Genomic DNA, 24,892 nt, shown 5'->3' with positions numbered 1-24,892 from the left:
TTAAACCGGCGCAAATCACCGGACTATTTCTATATATTCACAGTACAAACTACGTTGTAATTAAACCGGCGCACATCACAGGACTACTTCTATATACTCACAGTACAAACTACGTTGTAATTAAACCGGCGCACATCACAGGACTACTTCTATATACTCACAGTACAAACTACGTTGTAATTAAACCGGCGCAAATCACCGGACTATTTCTATATATTCACAGTACAAACTACGTTCTAATTAAACCGGCGCACATCACAGGACTATTTCTATATATTCACAGTACAAACTACGTTGTAATTAAACCGGCGCACATCACAGGACTACTTCTATATACTCACAGTACAAACTACGTTGTAATTAAACCGGCGCACATCACCGGACTACTTCTATATACTCACAGTACAAACTACGTTGTAATTAAACCGGCGCACATCACCGGACTATTTCTATATATTCACAGTACAAACTACGTTGTAATTAAACCGGCGCACATCACCGGACTATTTCTATATATTCACAGTACAAACTACGTTGTAATTAAACCGGCGCAAATCACCGGACTATTTCTATATATTCACAGTACAAACTACGTTGTAATTAAACCGGCGCACATCACAGGACTACTTCTATATACTCACAGTACAAACTACGTTGTAATTAAACCGGCGCACATCACAGGACTACTTCTATATACTCACAGTACAAACTACGTTGTAATTAAACCGGCGCACATCACAGGACTACTTCTATATACTCACAGTACAAACTACGTTGTAATTAAACCGGCGCACATCACAGGACTACTTCTATATACTCACAGTACAAACTACGTTGTAATTAAACCGGCGCAAATCACCGGACTATTTCTATATATTCACAGTACAAACTACGTTGTAATTAAACCGGCGCACATCACAGGACTACTTCTATATACTCACAGTACAAACTACGTTGTAATTAAACCGGCGCACATCACAGGACTACTTCTATATATTCACAGTACAAACTACGTTGTAATTAAACCGGCGCACATCACAGGACTACTTCTATATACGCACAGTACAAACTACGTTGTAATTAAACCGGCGCAAATCACCGGACTATTTCTATATATTCACAGTACAAACTACGTTGTAATTAAACCGGCGCAAATCACCGGACTATTTCTATATATTCACAGTACAAACTACGTTGTAATTAAACCGGCGCACATCACAGGACTACTTCTATATATTCACAGTACAAACTACGTTGTAATTAAACCGGCGCACATCACAGGACTACTTCTATATACGCACAGTACAAACTACGTTGTAATTAAACCGGCGCAAATCACCGGACTATTTCTATATATTCACAGTACAAACTACGTTGTAATTAAACCGGCGCAAATCACCGGACTATTTCTATATATTCACAGTACAAACTACGTTGTAATTAAACCGGCGCAAATCACCGGACTACTTCTATATACTCACAGTACAAACTACGTTGTAATTAAACCGGCGCACATCACAGGACCACTTCTATATACTCACAGTACGAACTATCTACTTCTATACACACATTACATACTGTTTAGTAATTTACCTGACACTGCTGACACGGAAGCGTTTTTAAAGGAAGCAGGACGTTGTCTGAGAAGTCTGAGCGCTATCAATTTCTGAGACAGTTTCGTGTTGATATTTTTCTAGAAAAAAATGAGATGATCAGTGCAAAGGAATTTAGACCAATGAGACCAGTTTACTTTACCCAGGGGGGGTTCTGTAAGGTAGATCCTAAGCACGGATACTTTTTCACAAGTGCCTTCCCAAAACTTTCGATACGATGACTTATTGGTCATGTCACCATTGTTCAGGATGTGATTTACACACTGCTCCACTACGAGGTGTAAGACTTCATAAGTTGTACGTTGCTTCAGCGCTAGTTCACACTGAATTCCGGCAAGGGCATCGGAGGATCGAGGGGCTTGATACTGCATGGTGGCTGTTAATTGATGAAAATATGAGTTGGTGTCCTACTAGATACAGTGGTTCTAATACTTTTTAGACCGCGACCCAAATCTGACTTTTAGTGGTATCTCGCGACCCAAGCAACACACACCAAAATGAATGCATTTGGGTGCCGACCAATTATATCAATAACGAATGGTTTGGCCACCCAACGACGGTCAATTATCGCCACCAAACTTTTTGGCACCGCACTTTGCCCAGCCGTATGTTGGCCCAACGCCATATATTCATGTGTCCAAGCGTGGACGGGTTTTGGCCTCATAAACCGGCAACCGCTCGTTGTACAACTCTACACCAAAGCGTCCCAGGTCTCTGACGGTGTTTTCCAGAGAAACCAATGTTGAAAAAAATCTCATCATGAAATCAAACCAATTTGTTTAATACAAAGGTCGGCACATTTTCATGATCAAGTCATGTTGTGGTGGCGACTTCTCCGCGTGTCTCGCTTATTGGCCGTGGTACCAAACTCAGTGACCTCTGATATGCTCAAACCAACTACAGTAAATCGCGCGAAAAGCGAAGATATTTTTGTTGTTGCAATGACCTCATATAATATTACATACATATTAAAAGACCGCTCTGGTACCGTCGCGCCACAAAATTATACCCTTCGCGACCTATGTTTGGGTCGCTACCCATTCTTCAAGAACCCCTGATTGGAATCGCTGACCTTTTTGCCTGATATATCAGGTGAGCAGCGATGATTTTCCAAGTTAAAGTAATTTAATAAAAAATAATTAAAAAATAAAATATAGTGTGAGCACAGGACGCCGATTCCAAACAGGCAAGAACCACTGTACTAGAATAATGTGGATATTTACCATATCATCCACAAGGAGATCTGTCGAGTTGTCGTCTTCGAGGAAGTATGGACTGCTGAGGCAGACAGGTTAGCTAAATTCATTGCAAAATTTTATCAAATACTTACTGGCATAGCTGCTTCTGAAGAAGCTAAATCACAACGGACTGACGGCTCTACGGGCACGGTGGTATCTAAATCGTCATTGACTGACGGCTCTACCGGCATGGTGGTATCTAAATCCTCAATCAACCGACGCTTCTCCCGGCAAGGTGGTATCCGATTCAGCAATAGAGGCTGATTCATCGGATATATTGTTTCGACCTTGATTTGTTGACAACTTTTTCCACAACTGAAACAACAAGACTTAGTTGCATGATCACATTTCAGTTGATTAGCTTCTTACTTCTTGCAGATTTAACAGATGGCGCGTCACACCAATGGTGAATATTTGCCAAAAGTCTTTATCACAAGCTTGCATGTATAAATCAGACTCGGATGGTCCTTGTGACGTTTCAAGAAATGTTTTGTAATCCGATCTGAACTCCCAACGAAATGGGCACAGCCAACATGATTTTCCATTTGACATTTACGACACTCTAATATAATTATTTCTAGACAAAATGAAAAGAAAAACATTCCAGATCACAATTCGTAACACCATTTAACCCCCTACAAGATGCTGCTCACTAAATTGTGTAGATTACCATCGCTAGTAGGGCTGGGCAAAATCGAGTGCCATAGTGCATCGATGGATCACGACTCATGCTTCAAGTTGAGTATTCTAGGACCACGCATTATGACAACATAACAGAATGTAAATTGACAAGATTCAAAGCTTTTTACTATGTTTGGTACGCTGCAATACGGCCAAACAATGCTAACACAGTAGAAATGAGTATCACAACTTCAATTCCCGTTGAAAAATTGTTACTCATGGCGAAAGAGCGTCTCATACTTCGAAATATCGTCTTTTACCACTATACACTTAAATCAGGTAAATTGATACTCATTCAAAATCCGCGTACTATAAGCATTGTGCCCAGCCCTAATCGCTAGTTACGCAATGTTCCAAGTTTAAAGCGGAGAGCTATAGCTATATAGCTGTTATAACAGCCTGGCATATTGCTTAAGCTATGCGTGAGCTATATACAGATTAGGATCGTACTTTATATCAGATATCTATATAACAGGGTACATTAATGCTGAAGCTATTTATCTACCTTCCAATTTCTTGATATGGCGCGATGTAACACCGTTACTCACCAAGAAAGTTTTGAAATCTGCAGCACAATCAGTTCCTGTCATGTTCCCAGCACGTTGAATCGCAAAAGAGCGAGACGGGCAACACAGAACTTACGCAAAGCGGAAAAAAAGAGAAATTTTCTCTATAGCGCCTAGCTTTTTTCGCGGCCATGCGCTGAAAGCTCTCCTTTGTGATGCCACAAGCGGATAATTTCGCGATTCTGGGATCTCAAATTGACGTGTAGTGGGAATTGATTCAAATTCGTTTTGCATCGTCTTATATGACAACTCAACAATTTCATGGGGTTGCCAGAAAAAATTGAAAAACTCCTTTTATTTTTTTTTTAATTTTACCTAATAAATTAAAAATATTAAATGGCTCTGCAGCGACTTATACTAGTTAGAATTGAACCAAATTTGGTGTGCAGCGCTTTTCAGGGTAACCTGACAATCCAATCAGTGAATGGCTGGAATCCGTAAAAAATGTTATTTTTGAACATCCCTAGTGTCCTTACGCTGAATATTAGCGTTTTTCAGAATCAGTGTGATCACATTGCTAGTACATAACATATTTCGTAAAGATATATATACATAAAATGCTTTTTTTACAACTTTTTATTATACGCGACCTTCCCCTATTAGCGAAACCCTGTCATAAAGGTCTGTAGGCTACCGCTGGCTAATACCTCGATCTAGGATTCTAGGTGGAATCAAAATATAATTCGTGAGTGCTCGTGGCAACCGACAGCCATGCAATAAATTACCTCGAGTACAGTTGGCGAATCGGTAGGGATGTTGTGAACCTCTGAAAGGTTCAGGTTCGTGTGAACGCGAACCTTTTTGAAAGGTTCTGTGTGAACGCGAACGTGAACCTCATAACGTCACTTGGCGTCATATTGCTAATTCCATCCCTACGTTTCGGTGAAGTGATGTATAAATGTACACGATACCCAGCGACGACTCGGATCACGCAATGTTGAAGTACATACTGACTTTTTAAACGTCGCCAAATTCATCAACTGGGGAAATCAAATGATACAATATTCCAATGAAATCAATATCTTCCGTCGCTTTGCCAACAATTTCTACGAGGACTTGCAAAGGCAGATAAGCTTACGCCTTACCTGTCTAGGCCAGACCGGACAATATATTCGGCAATTGAGTGTTGCTACCTGCTACGTTAATATCAGGCAGAGTGTAAAACTGGTTTCTATACTTGTTACCGCTATCACCCCATTAACAAGTTATCCAGCAGTAGCCAACACCTCAATGGCACGGATTTGGTTTTTATGATACAATAAACATATGGAATCGAGATGGACTCCGTACGCATGCTAGACTGTTTTACACCAGACAACGATATCAATTTCATTGATTGGTTGCATAAGTATCATTCTCCGACTACCTATATGTAGCGCAGGGGTGTCAAACATACGGCCCGCGGGCCGCATCCGGCCCCCCAGACGATTTCGTCCGGCCCGCGAAGCATTTCTGAGTAGATTGAAAAACTGTTATGCCCCATTATAACCACCCGACTACGGCGCTGCGGTTTCACGCTAGTTCCACTGGTAACAAGTCAGTGAAATTGACATCAAATTTCAAGACGGCTAACACTAAGTTCAGAGTTCTATACAGATATGGCCCAAAAAGTAGTTATTCGCAGAAGCGAAAACGTCAATGTGGAACCGTTATATGCAGTTTACATGAAAAATATATTAGTTGCATAAAGATAAAATTGAAATATCTATGGTCGCACTGCTGTGTCACTTTGGACCCAATAGACAACCAGACTTGAGAGAAACCGGACTCGCGATGTAATAATAATAAACCAAAGTTCCGACGCACGCGTTTCCAATTAAATATATTGTATTCCTCACAACGCATAAGGAGGGCTAACGACAGATTACGACTAAATCAAACGGATCATAGAATATGCCAACATATATCGTCGTTACCGCCACTGTTTTAGTGGTTCTGAACTGTATTTAACCGGACAATCATCGTATTTGTACCAATTCCATTGTTCGGAAATGAAGGTGTTGGGACTTGCTACTTCAAGAATCCCTATGATCCGCGTGTCTTATCTATTATATAAGCGTTTTTTAAAGTATTCACGTGAAAAGCAAGAGCACGAGGTAACATTTTGGAATCAGTTGACTGGTCCAGCCCGCGAGCGACTTGAAGGCTTGAATCCGGCCCGCGACGCAATTTCAGTTTGACACCTCTGATGTAGCGTATTTCGCTCTTGATATTGTGTGATTGCGGGTCAAGCTCACAGCAGAGAGTCACTAAATATTCCACAAGCGGAAAGCTGGATATTTCGAGCAAACCATTGTAACGAAGCAAGTAAAATTTTGACATTGTCAAGGTGCATATTCCTTTAGTGTTGATCTTTTATGCTACCAACGCGTGAGAGTGGCCCGCAGTGGAAATGCAATAAATTATATCCAAATATGTTATATTGAAGTGAACGAAAACGGCAACGGTTCGTTTGTGAACGGTAACCTCCAAATTTCCGAGGTTCACACCATCCCTACTAATCAGCCCAGATTGGTAAGACCTACGACAATACCATTATTGGAAACTAAAACGAGATATGACATATATGCCTAAAGGACTGGAATTGGAATTAGTCATTACTAGCTACTATGCGCAATATGCAGTCTCGTCGATTAGAAGCAGCAGTGATGGTAGAAGGATATCTTAAAATCACAATGTATCGGACTTAGACCGATGCCTGTATTCAAGAGCCTTTAGCACTATCTAATTCCAGAATACACGGATCTCAAATTGAAATATCAGAGGTTTGAAGAAAAAAGAGCTTTAATGGACGAAAGGAATTTTAACGGTAAGTCCAGTAGCGCACCATGCTATAATAGTAGCGCAACGACGTAGCGCGTAGGCCTATATGTGCTTATATACAGGAGATAAACAACATCGATTATTATTATAGTAGCCGCCAACATTTAAACCTACCAAAATATTCGTTCATATGCTAAAACAATGACAACAAAGTGAATCAATCTTGATGTGCTTATTAAATATAAATATTACATCACGGTCATTAAACGGACCATCGCCATATTGAAATACCCTAATATTACAGTGATTTAATTCAAGTCATCGAATTGTTAAATGCATAAGTAATTGCACTACGACTAGAGGTACAATTTATATCTGCATTCCGAACGCGAACCTTCACGACACAGGTATTAATGATATCGTCATAACGTATTTCTTACGAACATTGTTATATAAACGTTTCGTAAAAATATGGGTATGTTAACGTTTTTGTTGTCCAACATGAAATAGTGGATGACGATCTGAATGACAGATGGTTTACGTTACATTCATCTGAGTGACGGATGAAAATGGAGTTAATTTTAATGACAAATAAACCAGGTGCGGTAGGGTAAATCCAATGTAAGTGACCATGCCGATTATGGGAAATTTAGTGAAAAATAATTCAAGTTCGGGTAAGGTCAATTTCATTTGAGTGAAAATGACGATAGTGTCCATTTCAATAACAATCAGTCCAATTTAGGCTAATGGTTGGGTTTGGAGTTAAACTGAATGATTCATGTAAAACGTGCCGCTGTGTCTCTCAAAACGATTTAATTGGTGTCCCTCAATTGTTTAAAACTTCTCATGCATAAAAGCGATCAGACAGCTGATCTGTGGCTCATTTGGTGTCTACTCGGATTTTCTGCAGCACCAAATATCGCCACAATTGTGACTTGAACGAATAAAAGTAACTAGATAGCGTTGAAAAAATCACGATATTGTCATTGTTGATAATGAATAATAAAATGGTGCTCATCATCTGTTGTACTTTAACACTACTGTCATCAATATAAATGAGCTGAGTACCACTGTAGAAAACAACAAAAACACCTTGGCAACGAAGGGATTTCGAGTGCGAATAAATTATTCACATTGAAATGGCATTTTGCAGATTTCTACTCCACCAACTTCAACCTTGCTAAAGAACTCATGAAAAATAACAGAACATTACGTGACATTCGGACATGAATTCAATATAGTTGGGAATTCTTCCGATTGCCCAACTCATATACTTTTCTTTATTCCGTCCCGCGAGAGAAACCGTATTTTATTGACACATGTAGCAAGCAGTTTCATCAGTCTATTAATTTGGAACCAATAAACATATGGGTAAAGTTGGGCTGTTGATAAATACAAGAATATATTTTAAGAATATCTTGACCTTATGTACACTGTATTTTTCAACAAGTGAGTTTTTCATATCACGTTGGAACTATGTTTCACGGTTATAGTAAATTAGGACGTGATACACATGATGATATGCAACTTACTGGTCTACAGTTGAGTGCAATTTTCATTTCAACCCTTTCTGGACTGAATATATTCTCTATGGTTGGAAAAATTATTTCTATGCGTAACTTTAATTGTTTTGCCTCAACTTAGAAATTGGTCAACAGATTTTTTTTCATTGTTTATTATTATAAATGTCAGTCGCAAATTTGCGACATCGGCATTCACGACAAAAATAGAAACAAAACAGGTCAATTTTGACAACTGAAATTATTGGTGAAAATTCGCAAAACAGTTAGAATTTTTGTTCAGGCACAGATGTACATGACATTTGACACATCTTATAACAGATTGTTCTTTACAGATATGTCTCTTGCATCTCAGCCTGGTGTCCACGGCAGGCTTGTGACCCACCTGGTCACATTTGGGCTGCCTTTGTTGGTCCTCTTTTCCTTTACTTATGATCAATGTTCCCTCTAATTTTTTACGAGTCTGCGCAAATACGCCAACTCACTGCGCAGGCCCATGGACAGCAGTGCGCAACCAGGCCCCCTATAGGGAGATAAACCAAACTTCTGGGGGGCTTCGCCCCCCAGACACCCCTCGGCCTACACGCTTTTCGCTGCTACTATAGTCATCTATGTTCGGTCTTCGTTTAGTGGGCGTTCCGGCTAAACGCGAGAGATTTTATCTATAATTCATGATCAAATCGGTCAATATCATCGGGAATTTGCGTATATATTGCTATCAATTTTGATCCTGTCTCTGCTCACGTAATCAGATTTACCGGTTAACCTGATTGAGTGAGATGTGTTGGAAAAGGTAGGACCCCTAAATAATAATTGAATATCTTCGGGCGTAGGCCTACCCGTTGGTATAATGACTTACTTACTTGATGCTATTTCGTGACCTCCAATCTGCTATGTCAAAAGATGTTGAAATCGCCCAAACGTACTAAACTAAAAGACGTACACCATTTCAAATTGGTATTTCTTCTTTGAAAAAGTTGCATAAATTTCCAAAAACATACTCCATGATTTATGTAATTCACGATTTGATTTCAATAATTTGCGGCCCCTTCGAGCTCGGGGGGTCTGGGTGCGGCAGTTACGGTCCTGTGCTTAAAACCAGACGTGCGTGTATCCATTCAAGTCACATGATTTATTGATAGAATCACAGTACAACATTTACATTTAGTTCTATTACATGGCACCAAATAATCTCATTATGAGTGAAGAAGGGGAACTGCGCTCTGAACATGATGTGGTTTTGACTTGACGCTCGGCCATTGAGGGCATTTTTTTAGAAAGCCACCGCGTTTGGGCTGTAACTGAAATATTTTCGGGATATGCACCATAGCACACGTGCGAATCTGTGGGATCGCAAAGGGCTAAGACGCATTCATGCGCAATAACGATAAATCTAGACATGGATATCGCACGTGTGCTGTGGTGCGTATTTTGAGGGTGTTTTGGCTTCAGTTCGAGTGCGGTGCCTTTCTGAATAAAATGAGTGCTTCCAAAATTGTTCACAAATTTATCTCAAATTTAAGACCCCGTCGTATCTAGATCGCAGTCTCCCTTTACATTTAATCCTTATTTTCCCGTCTGTCCTTTTCAGCTCTCCAATGGTTGTATACATCTTCCAGGTCAATGGCATCGTCTGTATTCAGTTTTGACTTTATGCGCATCAGCTGGTCCAAATGAGCCACTTGAAGACGATTTCTCGATGCTTTTTGATCCGATTCATTAAACTAAAGCCTCTTTCGCAATCCGCACTGGATGCTTGAAATGTAGCACAAATATCCACAAGCTGTGAGACGTGCGTCAGCTCCTCGCATTTTAGTGTCGCAGCCACCATATCGGAAAATGTTCCGATCGATCCTTGTTTCAATTTTTGCTTCATAACATATTTGAAATCAGGATATTCATCGTGAATGGCCTCCATAGAATTTAGCTGGTGGAAAAGGTCTTCATACTTCTTTGTTAATATGGCAATGTCTGCTGCTCCGTACTCGAAGTCAGAACTGATATCTGAACTCAATGCCTCACAGTCCAATGCAGACCACTCCTTCAATTCATTCTCTGGAAATCGAGCATCCAAGTGATCGCAAAGATTACGAATAAAACTAATAATCGCGTCGGTATCTATGACTTCAGCTGACCCAGCCCTCATTACCTCTTTGACGCGGTCACTCCACTTGATAACCTTTCCTTCTTTCAGATACTGAGAACGCAGCTTCTCAATCTTTGCTCTTGCAAGGCAGTGTCCCTCCATCACAGTCAGATTGCGTTTTTGAAAAGAAAGACACAGTTGTGCCAGCCGCCAGGTCATCCAAAACATCTCCCAGAGCAGTGAGAATAAACTTGAATTTTGAATCCGTCAGCTTTTTGTAACAGTATTTTGTCACTGGATCTCTATAATTACTGGATGATTCTCTCCTGCAGTATTCTTCGAGAACTGTGTAGTTCCTCAGAACAGCCTTCACAGCTTGGTGCCGCGAAAGCCACCGTACTTCGTTCAGAGGTCTGAATGACAGCGAATCCTCATCAAGAATCTTCGATAGGTCTTCCAATTTCCCCTTTTTTACAGTGGATCTAGAGAAAGTGGAATACAACGTTCTAAGAAACGTTTCCACGTCACGCATCGCAGGGACGTCTTTCCATGCATCAACAATGCCCAAGTCTTCTCTATGGGCAACACAGTGCTGTTCTGTTAGATGTGGTATTTGCTGCTTTAACAACGCTGCAACTCCGTTGTGCTTTCCCAACATTACTGAGGCACCGTCGGAGGTCAGCATCACCATTCTCTGCATGTCTAATTTATGCTTGGCGTAAAACTGAGTTATTGCCTGCACAATATCCCGAGCGGTGCATCCAGTCAGCTGGGAAATGCCTCCAAACACAGTTTTGTAGTCGACCTCATTTTCCTCTCTATATTTAATGTAAAGCACTAGCATTTTGTGCACTGTTATGTCTGTGCTCTCATCCACGATCAGAGTGTGCCAATGTGCATTTCTAAGTTTGCACATTGTCTCATTCTGCACTATTTGATTGATAGAATTCACAAACTCAAAGGCATAATTTTTGCTTCGCCAGCTCTCTGGAACACTCACGTACTTTGCCATGTGATCGTGAATTTGTTGAACTGACAGCATAGAAGTATTCATGTTTATGGCTAGGAGAATATTGTCGACGAGAACCTCAACTTGCTCGGGGTTGGATTTCTTCACGAGTGACAGCTCGCTCCTCTTCTCTCGATCGTTGATGCTCTCAGTCAGTAATGTACCGATTTCAATTCTCATCTTGCACCTTCTTACGATTCCGACCGCTTTCACGTGGGTTTTGTGCTTAATGTGACGCTTAAGGTAATCCAGCCTCCATGCTTTCCACATTTTACCATCCGAAAACTCGTTTGATATTTTGGCTTCTCGACATACTTTGCACATTAGACCTTTCTCCCTCGAGAAAGAAAAAATCTCACCTAATTTTATAGTTTTGTCTTCCGTTTTCACGTGCTCCGACAACCATTCTATTTTAAACGAATCACAGCTCTTTGTCAATTTGGCTTGGTGGGGGGATGAGAAACCACCCATTCGTTTTGCCATCATTAAAAGCGGTCAGTAGAAACAGTGCTAAGCAGAATTAGTGAGAATTCACTCAACGTTGGCCCACCGGCAAGCAGCTAGCTAAAACACTTATAGCGACACAAATGGACGCATGTAACCGCAATTACTATATACGGCGAATCGTAATGCTGTGCGACTACGTGTGACGTCACAATTAATCAATGTACGTATGTTGATATACTATGGATTACTAGAAGACAGACATACACGCACGAGAACGCACCCGAAATCAATACATGCGATCGATGTAGGCCTATCGCGTTAAAACACTGATGTGACGTCTTGATACCGGCAACGCACTCATTACTTTCAAGACATACAGTCAGATATAATGATACGAATATTCAAGTCTCATTGAAGCAAGAACAAGATCACCGTATGACCTTATCTACAGAAGATACCCGTTCAAACCAATCGAATAAAATCACAAATTTGTGCTGCTGAGAAGCTGATCCAACGCAACGCCTTAAAGTGCATATAGTTGCTGCATTTCCTGATCAACGTTTGCAAAGGGATGGTTTTTTCAACAATATTAGTGCTTGTACTTGCATATTCTGCATATTACCCTATATCACCATACGTGATCAGATTTGCCTGATGGAAGTGATGACTTCAAAAATTCGCGACATGCAATTGTAAAGTAAATCTTACATAACAATCATGCCACGCGGACAAGACTATTCGTTAGTTTCTCGTAGTTCAACTTCGAGCTAGAGCCCATTGTTATTTACAACTTCGTTACACCATTTTATATCGCCATTCCCACAAGGAATGCGCTATTGAAATGATATCAGTATCGCTCACGCGTACGATATCATTCTAAAAAAAAATCTGTTTCGTGAGGCGCACACGATTGCAAATTCTCATTGCTTCGCAGAGCGCAATATTTACCTTTGCGGGCTGCAGGCTTACCTCGGTTTCAGACTTCAGCGATAGCACTATTTACCCCTGGCAATGTTTCCTCTCATTTTTCTCGAGTCTGAGTGCCTGCGCGGTGCCTTGGACAACAGTGCGCAACGATTAAAAAAAAAGTCATCACTTCGGATTTTTGTGCGCGGCCAAGATTTTCTGTGCGCGAAGATCGTTTCAGTACTGCGCATTTGCGCACGCGCGCAGCTTAGAGGGAACATTGCTTATGATACTCCTGCTGAATACAGAGGGATGGCCTCCCTCTTTTTCCCAACTCACTAATTTTGCATACTTTACCAGGTATTCTGCAAGAAAGCAGACTTTTTTGCTTTTGTTTCGGAAATTGCAGAAAATGATATTCCTGCCTGCACAGCAACCAGCTATTAACGACAGCAAGATCAACCAAATGAAAGTACAATTACACGTAGTATTTTTCTGAGCGAATACATGTTCTGTATTAAGTCAGATAGGCATCCAGAAGATCAACCCCACCCATCAATGAATTGTACTGTTCGTCAATAAATGGGTAGTCGACCTGTGAGCGTTACTTCGTCTCCGGTCCCATCTTTCAATTTTACCAACAGGTATGACACTGCGATCGTCATACCACTTTACCGCCCGAATACTAATGCCGTCCAGAGAAACTTCTGATTCATATCTCTCTCTCTCCTTCTTGTCCTGAAGTCAATGCCATTACTGAAATGACAGCCGGACAGTCTGTTTGATCGCACATTTCCTACTTCAAGAAAATCACTTTATGCAGGATGAACCATGAGCAAGAAAGATTTGATTTGCTTCCATCGATCTCGGGACATGATATTAGAAACTTTACCATATCTAGTATCATTGGCTCAATACATATAGGATCTTGGCATTTTCACGATAGACATATGCATGCAACATTCCAAGAATTTTTCAAAATCATCTTTGGTCATCTGTATTGCCTTCGTTGGATTGATTTGAACAGCAAATAAATTGCTCTCATAAACAATCCTGTCCAGCAATTCCGCTCCAACAAAATATTCGAAATATGTCTGCGGAATAGAAACAGAGTAGGCCTAGTCACTGTCGAGCAATTCTGCCTTCCATATCGGAACATAGTAGCCAGGGATATTTTCACCTTGAATTGTTTTCCATATAGGTTTTCATATTGAAATGAACCCGAATATTTTCGGCTGACACTCGTCAGGGGTAATCGTCAGCAACTAGTAGAGAATTGGAAAGAACATTGTATATCAACAATCAAATATTCGGGTTCATTTCAATATGAATATACTATTTAATTGTATATTGAAGTTCTGTACCTCCAAGAAGCTCTTCAAATATAGGTTTTCGTTGTCATTCATGCGGTGTACATACAATATGACCCAGAGTTTTCCTTTTTTCTGCTTTTGAAAAAATATTCAGGAATTCTCATCAGATTCATCGGGTGAATAGTATTCATCCGAACTCATTTATCGCATGGCAGCAGAAGTTGATGCAGTAGAACGTTCTTTATCGTCAGAATCGCTGCCACGATCTTTACTGCCTTTCCAGTGTACTTGATGAGCGATTTTTTTCCCCACAAAAACATCTGTTGTCCATTTCTGCAACAGCATTTTCCGATTGAAATTATTGAGAATATTTGTTATCTTGTCAGCACTATTCCAGTAGATAGTTGATATATTCATTATCTTTATGTAATGTATCAAGGCACTTTCTTGACTCGTGAAGTGGGTGAATCTATTCCTCATCTTTCCTCACGCAAATTGCTATTCAATATGGAAATATTTCAGCAGTGGGAATGTTGTCAGAGTTTACCAACAAAAGGCTTAAGATGCAAATTCGCATCACTCCCCATTTTTAATATGACCACATTATTGATCCAAAACACTTCTGGCTATGTTATTTGTGGTGTAAAGTAGCCTATACATATTTTTATAAACGAATATAGGCTACTCACTAAATCCTTCGACCGCGAGGCAACAAAAACGTGGGTCCACTGACTTCACTCAAACATGCCAATGCAATAAACAACGTCCGGGACACCCACCTTTCACTCCAAACGTTATATTTTAAAAGGCGCTAAAGGAAAGGTCAGAATGTGTACTATCTGTGACGGCCGTCGTGACCGTGTCAAGTATAAAATGATGTGATTTGGTATGTACCGAATTTGTTACGCTGGTCCACACAATAAATCCATCCGATCTAAAATGTAATCGATTATGATTACAAATCATTATTCCCCTTTTCTGCTTGTGACAGGTATTCCCAAACTGAGTCCCAAGGCACACTAGTGAGCCAATATTGATTTTAAAGTGTGCCTCGAATCTTAAGAATTTTGGAATTAACTTTATAAACGGCCTATTTGAATGAGGCACGTAGCCAAACATATACAATTTAATATCGTTTTAAACTACGAAACACATTACGGCATTGCTTATAAGGGAAGGGTAATTGCAGAGTCATATTTAGCTGCTAGGTTAGATTCGATTCATAAACTAGGAAACATTGTACAATTCATGACCTTAATGTCGGACTTCATCTTGCACTCCAACAATACACCTCAGAATTAGCTATTTAGAAATTTTGAACTGGCAGTCAAAGCATTTGAAAATCATGAATCAAGCATTCATTCAGTAGAATATAGATGTAGAGCTCGTCGATTTACGATACAAACCATTTTATCAGACGATTTTCCACAAAAATTTGATTGCGTTCTGGCTGTCTTCATCAAATCCGATTCCATGATTGATGCAAAAGTAATCAACATCATTCTGATAATTGCACGGTCAAGGCTATGTATATAAGACTATTAGCAAGTGTTCTATGCTCTGTAAAAACCTAACTCTGCAAACGAGAGGCATTACTTGGAAGTTAGAACGAAATAGGAGGCAGGTGTCAATATTGCAACCTAGCTTCAGTATTATATGTTCGATTGTTCCTTTCAACAAGCACATCCATCGAATTAAAGCAGCAAAAGAACTTTTTGGGGTAGCTTTTCTTCTCTTGTAAGTGCGCGTCGATTACTATATATTTTTCTGATGTTCCACAAGTTGAAATAATTAGGGATGGACTGGTTCAAACATCTGTGATGCAAGCATGATCGATAAACTCCGCCAACTGAAGTATGGGATGGGATTCAAGCATAATGTCAATCGCTTGAATTCGAACTTTCCATCACACATCCATAACACTTCACAGCATTGCTTCTAGGTAGTTGGAGGTACCGGAACGGCATGGCCGACTCTTAGTCGATTACTAAGTACCAGATGTTGTTACACATCAATCAACTAATAAATGACGAATTAAAATTAAAATCAACGAAACTCATCCGCTATTAAAATCAGGGCTGTGGAGTCAGTAAATTTTACCACCTGCTTCCACTCCGACACCGACTCTAGACATTTTCAATATACCGAATCGAACTCCGGTTCCAAGTCCCGAGTCTTTAAACGCACCGACGCCGACTCCAGCTTCGACTACGACTATTTTCCTCACAAAACCCCGTCTCCAACTGCAACTCCAGCACTACTACAAATTTTCTTCGAATATTATATGCCACAGTTATGTTTTAATGACTTTCATATAATCAATAAGCATTTACAAACACATTATTCATGATTATATGCAAAAGTGTTTCATGGTGACACAGCTCGAAATACTAAATGTACAATTAACATTCATAACATTTATAACATAGACAAACCACGAATATTCTAATATGTATGAATCATTCAAAATGATATATTTCCCATCCTGAAAACGCATTTAGGGTGTAGTCAAATAACATATTTCTACGTACACTGAGACAATTATTCATGGACAAGGACTATACTTGCACTCTATCTTAAAGATTCGCTCGACCCGAGCAACTGAGCTACTTATTGGAACTATTTTTCATTTTGTCAAGTGAGACGCTGTGTTTGGTTATATGTGCATCAACTTACAAGTGGTGTTGACACTTACTATTTACTCTTTCACAATGGCATAATTTCAAAAAGTACACCGCATTTGTGATTGTATCAGCAAATTTGCGTTCGTCACGAAGATGCGTTTTGCAATGTTCCTCCTATATGCAACTGAATTTCAATTTGCAAATAAAGTCCAATTTTATCAATATCGTCACGAATGACAGTGATTTATGGTACATACAAGTCCACTCTTATATACTATTAGTAATTTTAAGAGACATCTGAAAGCAATTGTTTTCATATTAAAGAAGTTGGAGTCAGCTCTTCAGGGGAAAAATTAGCTACGACTCCACGACTCCAACTCTGTCACCACAGCGCTGATACAAATGCATTATACAACATCTGTAGTCTCAGAACTCATCGTTTTCAATTTGACCATTATTTACTAAAATTGTAACTGTACGGGCAAACACCCATTCATGTCTTCTCAGCAAGGTCCATAGCAAGAACTAAAATTAAATGACGATAAATTAGTATTTTTATTCAAAAATCCCGTTTGCTAATCTTGAGGCATTTCATTTGAAGTAAAAAGCGGCACGGACGCACAATATTTAGGTATTTGTTTTATTCTGTTATTGTATATTGTTTGTATCATTTTTCATACGTTATTAAAATCTTGATTACTATTCAATGTAATCGTTATGCTAATCACAATCGATTAAAACGATGCGATCATCGGTACTAAGATCGCAAAAGATATATACGACACCGTTTGGATTTCAACGTTTAATTAGCATGTTGTTGACGAGATATCCACTCCGCTACGAGAATTAAAGCTCTGCTGTGTAATGTATTGCTGCAACGCAAACGGGAGCCATACAAGTGATAAAACTGATGCGTAGTATCTATCCTTTAGAATCGCAGGAAGTGCGAAGAGACATCGAAGGAATGAAGAAAAATGCGAATAATGGTATGCATGATAACTGATAACCAGTGCAAGTTTTCGCAACTTTTTTCACAGCTTCGGACAGCTTCATGGATACTCAGAATCTATGTACAATGATGTTTCAAGCTGTTTGGACCGATTTTATAGCGCAACTTTTTGCAACTTTCCTCTATTTTTCATATCAATTTTTACGGCAATTTTATCAAATATTGCGTAACAATGTAAAGGAGTGATTTAAAAACATGCTGTAAAATATTTCTGGTAAGGTTCTATTCTCTTTGATTTCATAACAAAGAGCTATATGATGGGTTAGCTGCATCTCACTGTTACTTATAACCCAATGGCTTACAAGCAAGAAATTTAACCACCCCTTTCATGCACGACCGTTCCCGAACGATATATATATTGATCGCTTCAATAATTCTGTCGTTTAAATTTTAGATGGTTTCCCATTTCACTAACTCCCAGGCGAGACCGCAAAAATTACATTTTTACCGGGTCACCTTATCTTCAGGCTATGGATTTGCGTGACGTTACCAAGATTGAGTTTTTCTGCAATGCCTTAGGTCAAGTCTGCAGACCTAGGGGTTTGCAGGGTGTGTTATTTGAGTTGTTTTACGGGGATGGGCTCTCGCTATGCTGTTTGGTTATTTTGGGGAATATTATTCCTGTATTGCGTATTTTCTTGCTGTGTACCGGGAAAAATGTAATTTTTGCCGGTCTCACCAGAATACTCGTGAAATAGCAAAGTAGCAAATTGGACAGCTCTGCAGGAACTAGGTTATGCAATGGGACCTCTCAAGTGTCTCATGCAAAAAATTTAGCAAAAATTATGAATGCAACTTTGTACTGCAACTTTCTTTAGATTTTAGTGCAACAAAAACTTGCCCTAGTGATAACAGATAATATGAATGAATTCGATTTATTTACGCGCAACGAAAATGAAACTGATGACAACCAGTTTAGCATGGGACAAAGTAGTTGAGCATGAGCAACTAGTATGTTACATGTTTTAATAGTCGAAATGGCCATAATCCAATACGGTGCCATGCGATGCTAATATATATTCCATTGGGATTTCGGTTAAATTCTACTATCTTTACACTGAATGTTTGTATTTCCCCCATCTGTGTGATTCCTTTGTGAGAACGTTGCAATGTAATAGAATACATGGGCTGACATTCATGAACGTATATATTCTACATTTATATACATTATGGATTCTGGAATACCCGTCGACGAAATAAGGTATTCCGACATCATATTACACGACTTTCTACTATTTGTGGACCCATCATATAATGGACTGTAGCCTACCCAAGACAAAACCGTTACTAGCGGCCGAAGCGATACATGCGAAGTAGCCAACTAGTAATGAACTGCGCACGGTAAACATTAATTGTTAAACGCCAAAAATCAACTGGAAAGTCATCGGCTATACGGCCCGAGTAATAGCTTAACAAAGGAAAATAGCAAACTATGCAGCTCGATCTGAGATAGCCTACATCTCCCACAAGTGAATATTACGAATTAGTCACTAACTACCCTTCCGATTCGGTATTCAAATCAATTTGGCGCAGCACATTCCTAGCAGGTTTCACTTTGCTTTCTGAATGACCTTCAACTACTATAATATCCTACCCCCTCCCCCGTAAACGTATTACATTATAAATTACCTTTTATTGGCAGCTGTTCAGTATGGAAATATCCTCATATCACTTAATAAGTATATAGTACCGCGAGATGTATGAACTGAAATGCGGATTTCGTTATTTGATTTCAGAAAACATGAATCTCAAAGGGAACTATCAGAGGCTCAGAGAAAAGACGGATTTAATGGAAGAAAGGGATTTTAACGGTAGGGTAATTGGTGCACAATGTTATAAAAGTAGCACGCGGGCAGAAGGTATATGGTATTACGTCTCCCCAACGAAAAAATACTTTTGACCGTAAACATTTTAGTACAACAATATCACCAACTTCAATTCGTATAAATGAGATTTTTAATAATCAATATTTCATCACTCTCAGTAAACTAGACGAATAAAAAGACTTGCATTTCACCAACATTAGCATGGTTTAACTCAAGTATATATATATAATATATATATATACCGCAATCAGTACAATTTCCCCCCGTGTATTTACAACTGGAACTTTCAATGCGTTGTTGATGTTGCCGCATGTCTGACAAACATTTCGTCACCGTGTCATCTATACACAAACAACTAATGTTGTGTTCACAACCAACCAAATATTTCCTGCAACGTGCAAATATTTTCTACCTGCCAGACTTGGACAACTAGAAACTATTTATCTTTTCCGAATTAGATTAGAATTAGAATTAGAGCTGCATCGTTTTTTCCAAATTAGAATGGAATTAGAATTAGATCTACTCAAGTGTTTCCAAATTAGATTAGAATTAGAATTAGACCTACACAGCTTTTCCAAATTAGTTTAGAAATAGAATTAGAGCTACACAATTTTTTTCCAAATTAGATTAAAATTAGAATTAGAATTACTGAATTCGCAAAAAATTGGAAATGGAATGAAATTTTGAATGGGAAATAAATTTTACAGTGCATTCTCATAGCCATGAGAATGGTTGACGTCTGTACAGCAAGCTTGGCTTGTTATGTACTATACCAGGGGTCACCGCAATCGCGGCCGGCGATCTGATTTATGATTTTGGAAGAACGCGAAATGAAGCATTTTCTAAATGCTAAAATTGTCTTCAGTTTCAAATTATTATTATTGTTGTTGTTCAAAATAAGCTGTTCGCCTGGGTCCAACAACACTATTCCACACTATAGCCGAAACGACTTCGGCGATGGCAACAGCATTGCATCGATGGAGAGTCAGCTGATATCCCTAAGCATATTGCCTTGGCGTGCGATGGCCGGGACCAGTGGTTCCCAACCTTTTTCGACTCCCCTCCCCCTTTTCAAGCTCAACGCCGATCATCGCCCCCCAGATTTTGTGAACCGATATACAATCTGTAATCATCATCGGGTTGACTAAAAAAAGGTGATTTCTCTGTCTTGACTCCAATATAGCCGTTTTAACGCGTCATCGCCCCCCTATCGCCCCCATTCGCTATGTTCACCCCCTTTGTCAATTTTCGCCTCCTATCGCCCCCTTCGTCCTTTTCGCCCCCTAGGCCGCCAAATCGCCCACGTTGGGAACCATCACTGGCCTAGACGCTGCCAAGACCGAGACGCTTAGAAAACGGCATAAGACGTCTCCACAAGATCAATTATTAGGATGAGATGGTCTTTCAGCTACGAACATGTCTGGCCAGCCCCAAAACCGATTCATTAGAGTCGCTGGAAATCGTCGTCAGGTATGGTGAGCAGCTCATAGTTCAAAATAAAATGACGTTTATGATCCTGTATATTTCTTGTTGTATTTGTACTACTTTGATTAAATATTACTTCTTTTGTGGTAACCATGCTCATCGCCTATGTTAGAGAGTACAGCGTTGTATTGACGTGAAGTTTTGAATACGTGTTTTTCAACTGCGTGCTCTCACCATCGCCCATGTTAGTCAGCAGTCAGTAGGCTACGGCGTTGTACTAACGTAAAGTTTTAAAAACTAGAATGTTGTACGCAGTCTAAAAGCTACTCTGCTAGCACGCTATTATTCGTCTCAATAACTACAGTGGCTGTACGGTACGGTGTATGTGAGGCGATGGCGGCTTGGCACTGGATTTCCATGCGCGAGAGCGATATTCTTGTTAATTCGCTGCAAAATGCCGCGGTCAAAGAGGCAGTTTCAGGAAAACAATAAATTAGATTAGAATTAAAATTAGAGCATAAGAACATTTCACAAATTAGATTAGAATTGGAATTGAAGCATAGAAACCTTTCACAAATTAGACTAAAATTAGATTACTGGCATTTCGCATTAATTTAGAGAAATTAGACAACTGGATTTATTTAGTTGTCCTGCTTTTCAACAAAACGATATCGTTGATGGATTTAAGCTCCAATGTGCTGTGTTTGTCGACGGTGACCGCAATGTAACTAATACATGAAGTTGGTACTTTCGACGTTTCCTCGTTTTTTTGTTGTTGAGGGCACCGACTCTTATGAGGAGTGATTTGTTGGACGCAGAGCCTGGCCCTCTTGGGATCCTGGCTATGATACGGAGGACTGGATGTTGTAGTTTTTACATTGGCTTGAGTGCTCTAACACTGTCAGCTTGCCAGCAGGGGAGACCTTATTGCAATTTCGAATAGAATGACGTGTTAATGTATCAGGACCCAGAACGCCATATAGTCTTTACAACGCTGTAGAACAGACCATACGCTGCCATGATATTTTTGTTTTTAGCGACTGAATCTGAATGTTTTATGACATGTTCGAGTCCAATGAAACCGCGAGGCATTTCGCATTTTCTGCGTGGGAAATCTAGGTTGACCACTTACCAGTGATGTTAAAGGTTAGGTTATTTTTTTTGAATTTACGGCCAATAAGTGGGATTTAGCCTCGTTGACGCAAATGTTACTATGGCGCGTCCACTCGCACTTTGGGCATTTGAATACTGGTCGAGGCATCCAACTTTGCCGTAGACGGCATGGAGTATGCGTCAGAGAGGAGGTGAGTATCATCTGATGCGAACAGTGCGGTAGTAAATGTGAAAAATGCTTCCGTAACTGATTCACGGTAACTCTACTGCAACCAGGCCATTCGCCATGAACTCTTCCGTTGGAAAGCATTTAGCTAAGAATTCCACTTGTGCTAAAAACTAAACCGACGAGAATTTTTTCTATATTTGAGAGAGGCCGCACACTTTTCCGCCTTCCTGCACCAGAATCGACATTTATTAAAATTCGTCGACCGCGCTTGCGTCAGCAGTAGAATTTTTGCTATTATCTTCGCTCACGGCTTGCTTGTAATACATTTTCCTATGACGTCATAATAGGATGCATGAGATGTAGTTGGATGCAAGGTTTTTAAATTCCTTATCTGCTGACGATTGCACATGAAGAATTTCAGCTTGAAAAGTTTTAGGTTTTAATATATTTACGTTATGAATATATTATTGAGATGTGTGTTTTCATTTTTAATATGTCATAATATAGAGCTAATAATACTTTTTCCTATTACCTTCCTATCTGAATGCTTTGTTGCGCCGATAGCAGATAGCAGATTCACAAATTTGACACTTTCGACAAGGGCTGAATATAGATAAAGGATGTATGTCTCACTACACCATGAATGCTCGACTTGACAGCTTTTGTGCATGTAAATTATCCTATAAACACGTTATCTAATCCAATTTTAGGAACATATAACTTACTGTATGCATTTCGAATAAAAACTTGATTTCTAGTGTCTATGACGTCATAAAGTACGCGACTTTGGAATTTATAAATTCTTATTCTCTATGATGTAATAATATGCGTATGTTCAAATTGAAAATGTCTTTGTGTTGCTCTTTTTACGTTACTTTCGCTTCAACACCTGATGAAGGAGCGGCGCTCCGAAAGCTCGTGTAACTAATAAAGTTAAATTCATTCGCAAGTGGACGTTAAATAGAGTGTGAAAGCTACCAAGGTCGTACTTCCTATCTGATTAATTTTCGCTTACAGTCTTCAATTTCAATGTTCCTTACCGACACTATGACAGTGCACTTGGACACGCATTCATATGATGTCGTGTATGGTGGTGGTGGGATAGGCCTATATATCACCTACAATTAAGGGACTGATCCTCCACAGAATTGGTTTAAAGTAACGGAATACAGTATGACATAGTCTTCTTTATTTTTATTTTGTCATTCTTTTCTATGTCTCATTTGTTCGGAGTTCGTCCAAGTACAATCGTAATGGCAATCTCAACTAATTGTATTGATATGGTAATCGGTGACTGGATAATATATTCAACACCTTATATTACAATAAATGTTTTTCCAGCATTCGGTACGGTATTCACTCCTCCACGATAATCACAGCTATATGATATACGCAAACGACAGTCATGAAATTGGTGCTAACTGTTGTTTAGAAACGCAGGAAGTGCGAAGGGATATCGAACAAATGAAGAAAAATGCGAATAATGGTAAGGGAAATGCAATGTGAGTTATACGCGCACAAGGATACATAGAACGGTAACAACCAATAACACATGCGTTCGGCAATGACCAAAGAGTGCTGAGTACTTAAGCATGAGCATGAACACTTGAGCAGTAACCACTAACCATGTTCTAAAATCAACAGGCAACCTCCAGCTTCAGTTCAATATGCCGGAGTAATTACTTACTTTTATAACTCAATTCGTTAAGAGGCTTAAAAAACATGAAATATGTTTTTCGCTATCGTTTATTACAGTTGTGGATGTAAATAGCTGGTTCGTGGTACAGAACTTGAATATAGCTTTCAATACAATATCCATTGTATAATAATATTTATTAACTCGAAGACTTTTCGGGTGACTCTTTTCAAGAGTTAACGGCACACTAAAGGGATTTAAACAGATTTAAAAGCAAAACCAAAAAGGCAAAGTATGACGCAACAATCAAAATCACGGACCATGAAATTCGCATTGTACCAATGGCAACAATAACAAACTATGAAGTATACGGACATACGGTACTAAAATAGCAACGCAATTCGTAAATAAACAGTTACACACACAAAACACATGCACTAATGGGAAATTTGTAGGTTATAGAGGACGTGGATGTGGTTGTGGATGTCCTATGGCAGTGGTTCTCAACCTTTTTATCTTTACGGACCCCTTTCGGACCGTCGCGGACTCCGCGGACCCCCACGAAGTTTCAGTTCAAATTTTGCTCAATTATCATTCAATTGTCATCTTTCTTGTGCAAATTATAACTGTATAGGCTTAGGCTTAGTGATAAACAGCAACAAAATGGCTTTTCTGGAAAACAAGATCATACTATTAATGTAGAAATTGGGTTGACTTCTATTATTTTACAGCGAATTATGCAACTGTATCTCTTGAAATACGTGGTCGGGTCTTGAAAGTCCGCTCCTTCGATTTGATATGAACGAGTGCCAAAAATCCATTTCCACTAATATAGGTGGTGGTGAATGTAATAATAACGCGTAACCCCCGCAAACAAAAATACGTATACTCGACGTATATATTTGGTGGAAATTGGGGACCGTAACGATACGCTGTATCGTCCCCTCG

General features: G+C 39.5%; 2 protein-coding genes and 1 long non-coding RNA gene across 6 annotated transcripts in view; 1 reads left to right on the top strand and 2 right to left on the bottom strand.

Annotated features, from left to right (window-relative positions):
• LOC145443330 (uncharacterized) overlaps positions 1-4,247 on the bottom strand; it is a 37,679-nt gene extending 33,432 nt beyond the window's left edge. For 2 of the 4 annotated variants that reach the window (XR_013916394.1, XR_013916395.1), the window contains exons 1-2: positions 1,756-4,030; positions 1,594-1,693 (exon numbers count right to left, since the gene is read on the bottom strand). This is a non-coding gene — a long non-coding RNA (uncharacterized LOC145443330). The other 2 variants (XR_013916397.1, XR_013916396.1) reach the window with 2 other exon arrangements.
• The window catches only part of LOC145442433 (uncharacterized), a 60,778-nt gene extending 36,403 nt beyond the window's left edge, over positions 1-24,375 (top strand). Inside the window, exons 3-6 of the mRNA XM_080320340.1 lie at positions 6,833-6,907; positions 17,699-17,752; positions 19,512-19,586; positions 23,741-24,375. Coding sequence (XP_080176466.1) covers positions 6,833-6,907; positions 17,699-17,752; positions 19,512-19,586; positions 23,741-23,814 — 278 coding nt within the window. The 3' untranslated portion in view covers positions 23,815-24,375. The remainder of the gene's footprint in view (positions 1-6,832; positions 6,908-17,698; positions 17,753-19,511; positions 19,587-23,740) is intronic.
• Positions 9,786-13,041, bottom strand: LOC145443424 (E3 SUMO-protein ligase KIAA1586-like). The gene is made up of 2 exons (XM_080321389.1): positions 10,662-13,041; positions 9,786-10,606 (listed from the first exon to the last, which is right to left on the bottom strand). The coding sequence occupies exons 1-2, from the start codon at positions 11,960-11,962 to the stop codon at positions 10,042-10,044; spliced, it is 1,866 nt and encodes a 621-aa protein (XP_080177515.1). The 5' UTR covers positions 11,963-13,041; the 3' UTR covers positions 9,786-10,041.
• Positions 24,376-24,892: the final 517 nt, after the last annotated feature.

Source organism: Botryllus schlosseri, chromosome 7 (assembly GCF_051294905.1).
Source record: "Botryllus schlosseri isolate E-star chromosome 7, Bs_hap1, whole genome shotgun sequence".
NCBI classification, from domain to species: Eukaryota; Metazoa; Chordata; class Ascidiacea; order Stolidobranchia; family Styelidae; genus Botryllus; species Botryllus schlosseri.
The sequence above is the reverse complement of the archived record's forward strand: the minus strand, read 5'-3'. Positions and strand labels throughout refer to the sequence as shown.

Coding starts and splice junctions, on each gene's coding strand:
- LOC145443424 (XM_080321389.1), bottom strand. CDS start 11,962: ATGATGGCAAAACGAATGGGTGGTTTCTCATCCCCCCACCAAGCCAAA. Junction 10,607..10,661: donor CTGGCGGCTGGCACAACTGT/GTCTTTCTTTTC, acceptor CTGCCTTGCAAG/AGCAAAGATTGAGAAGCTGC.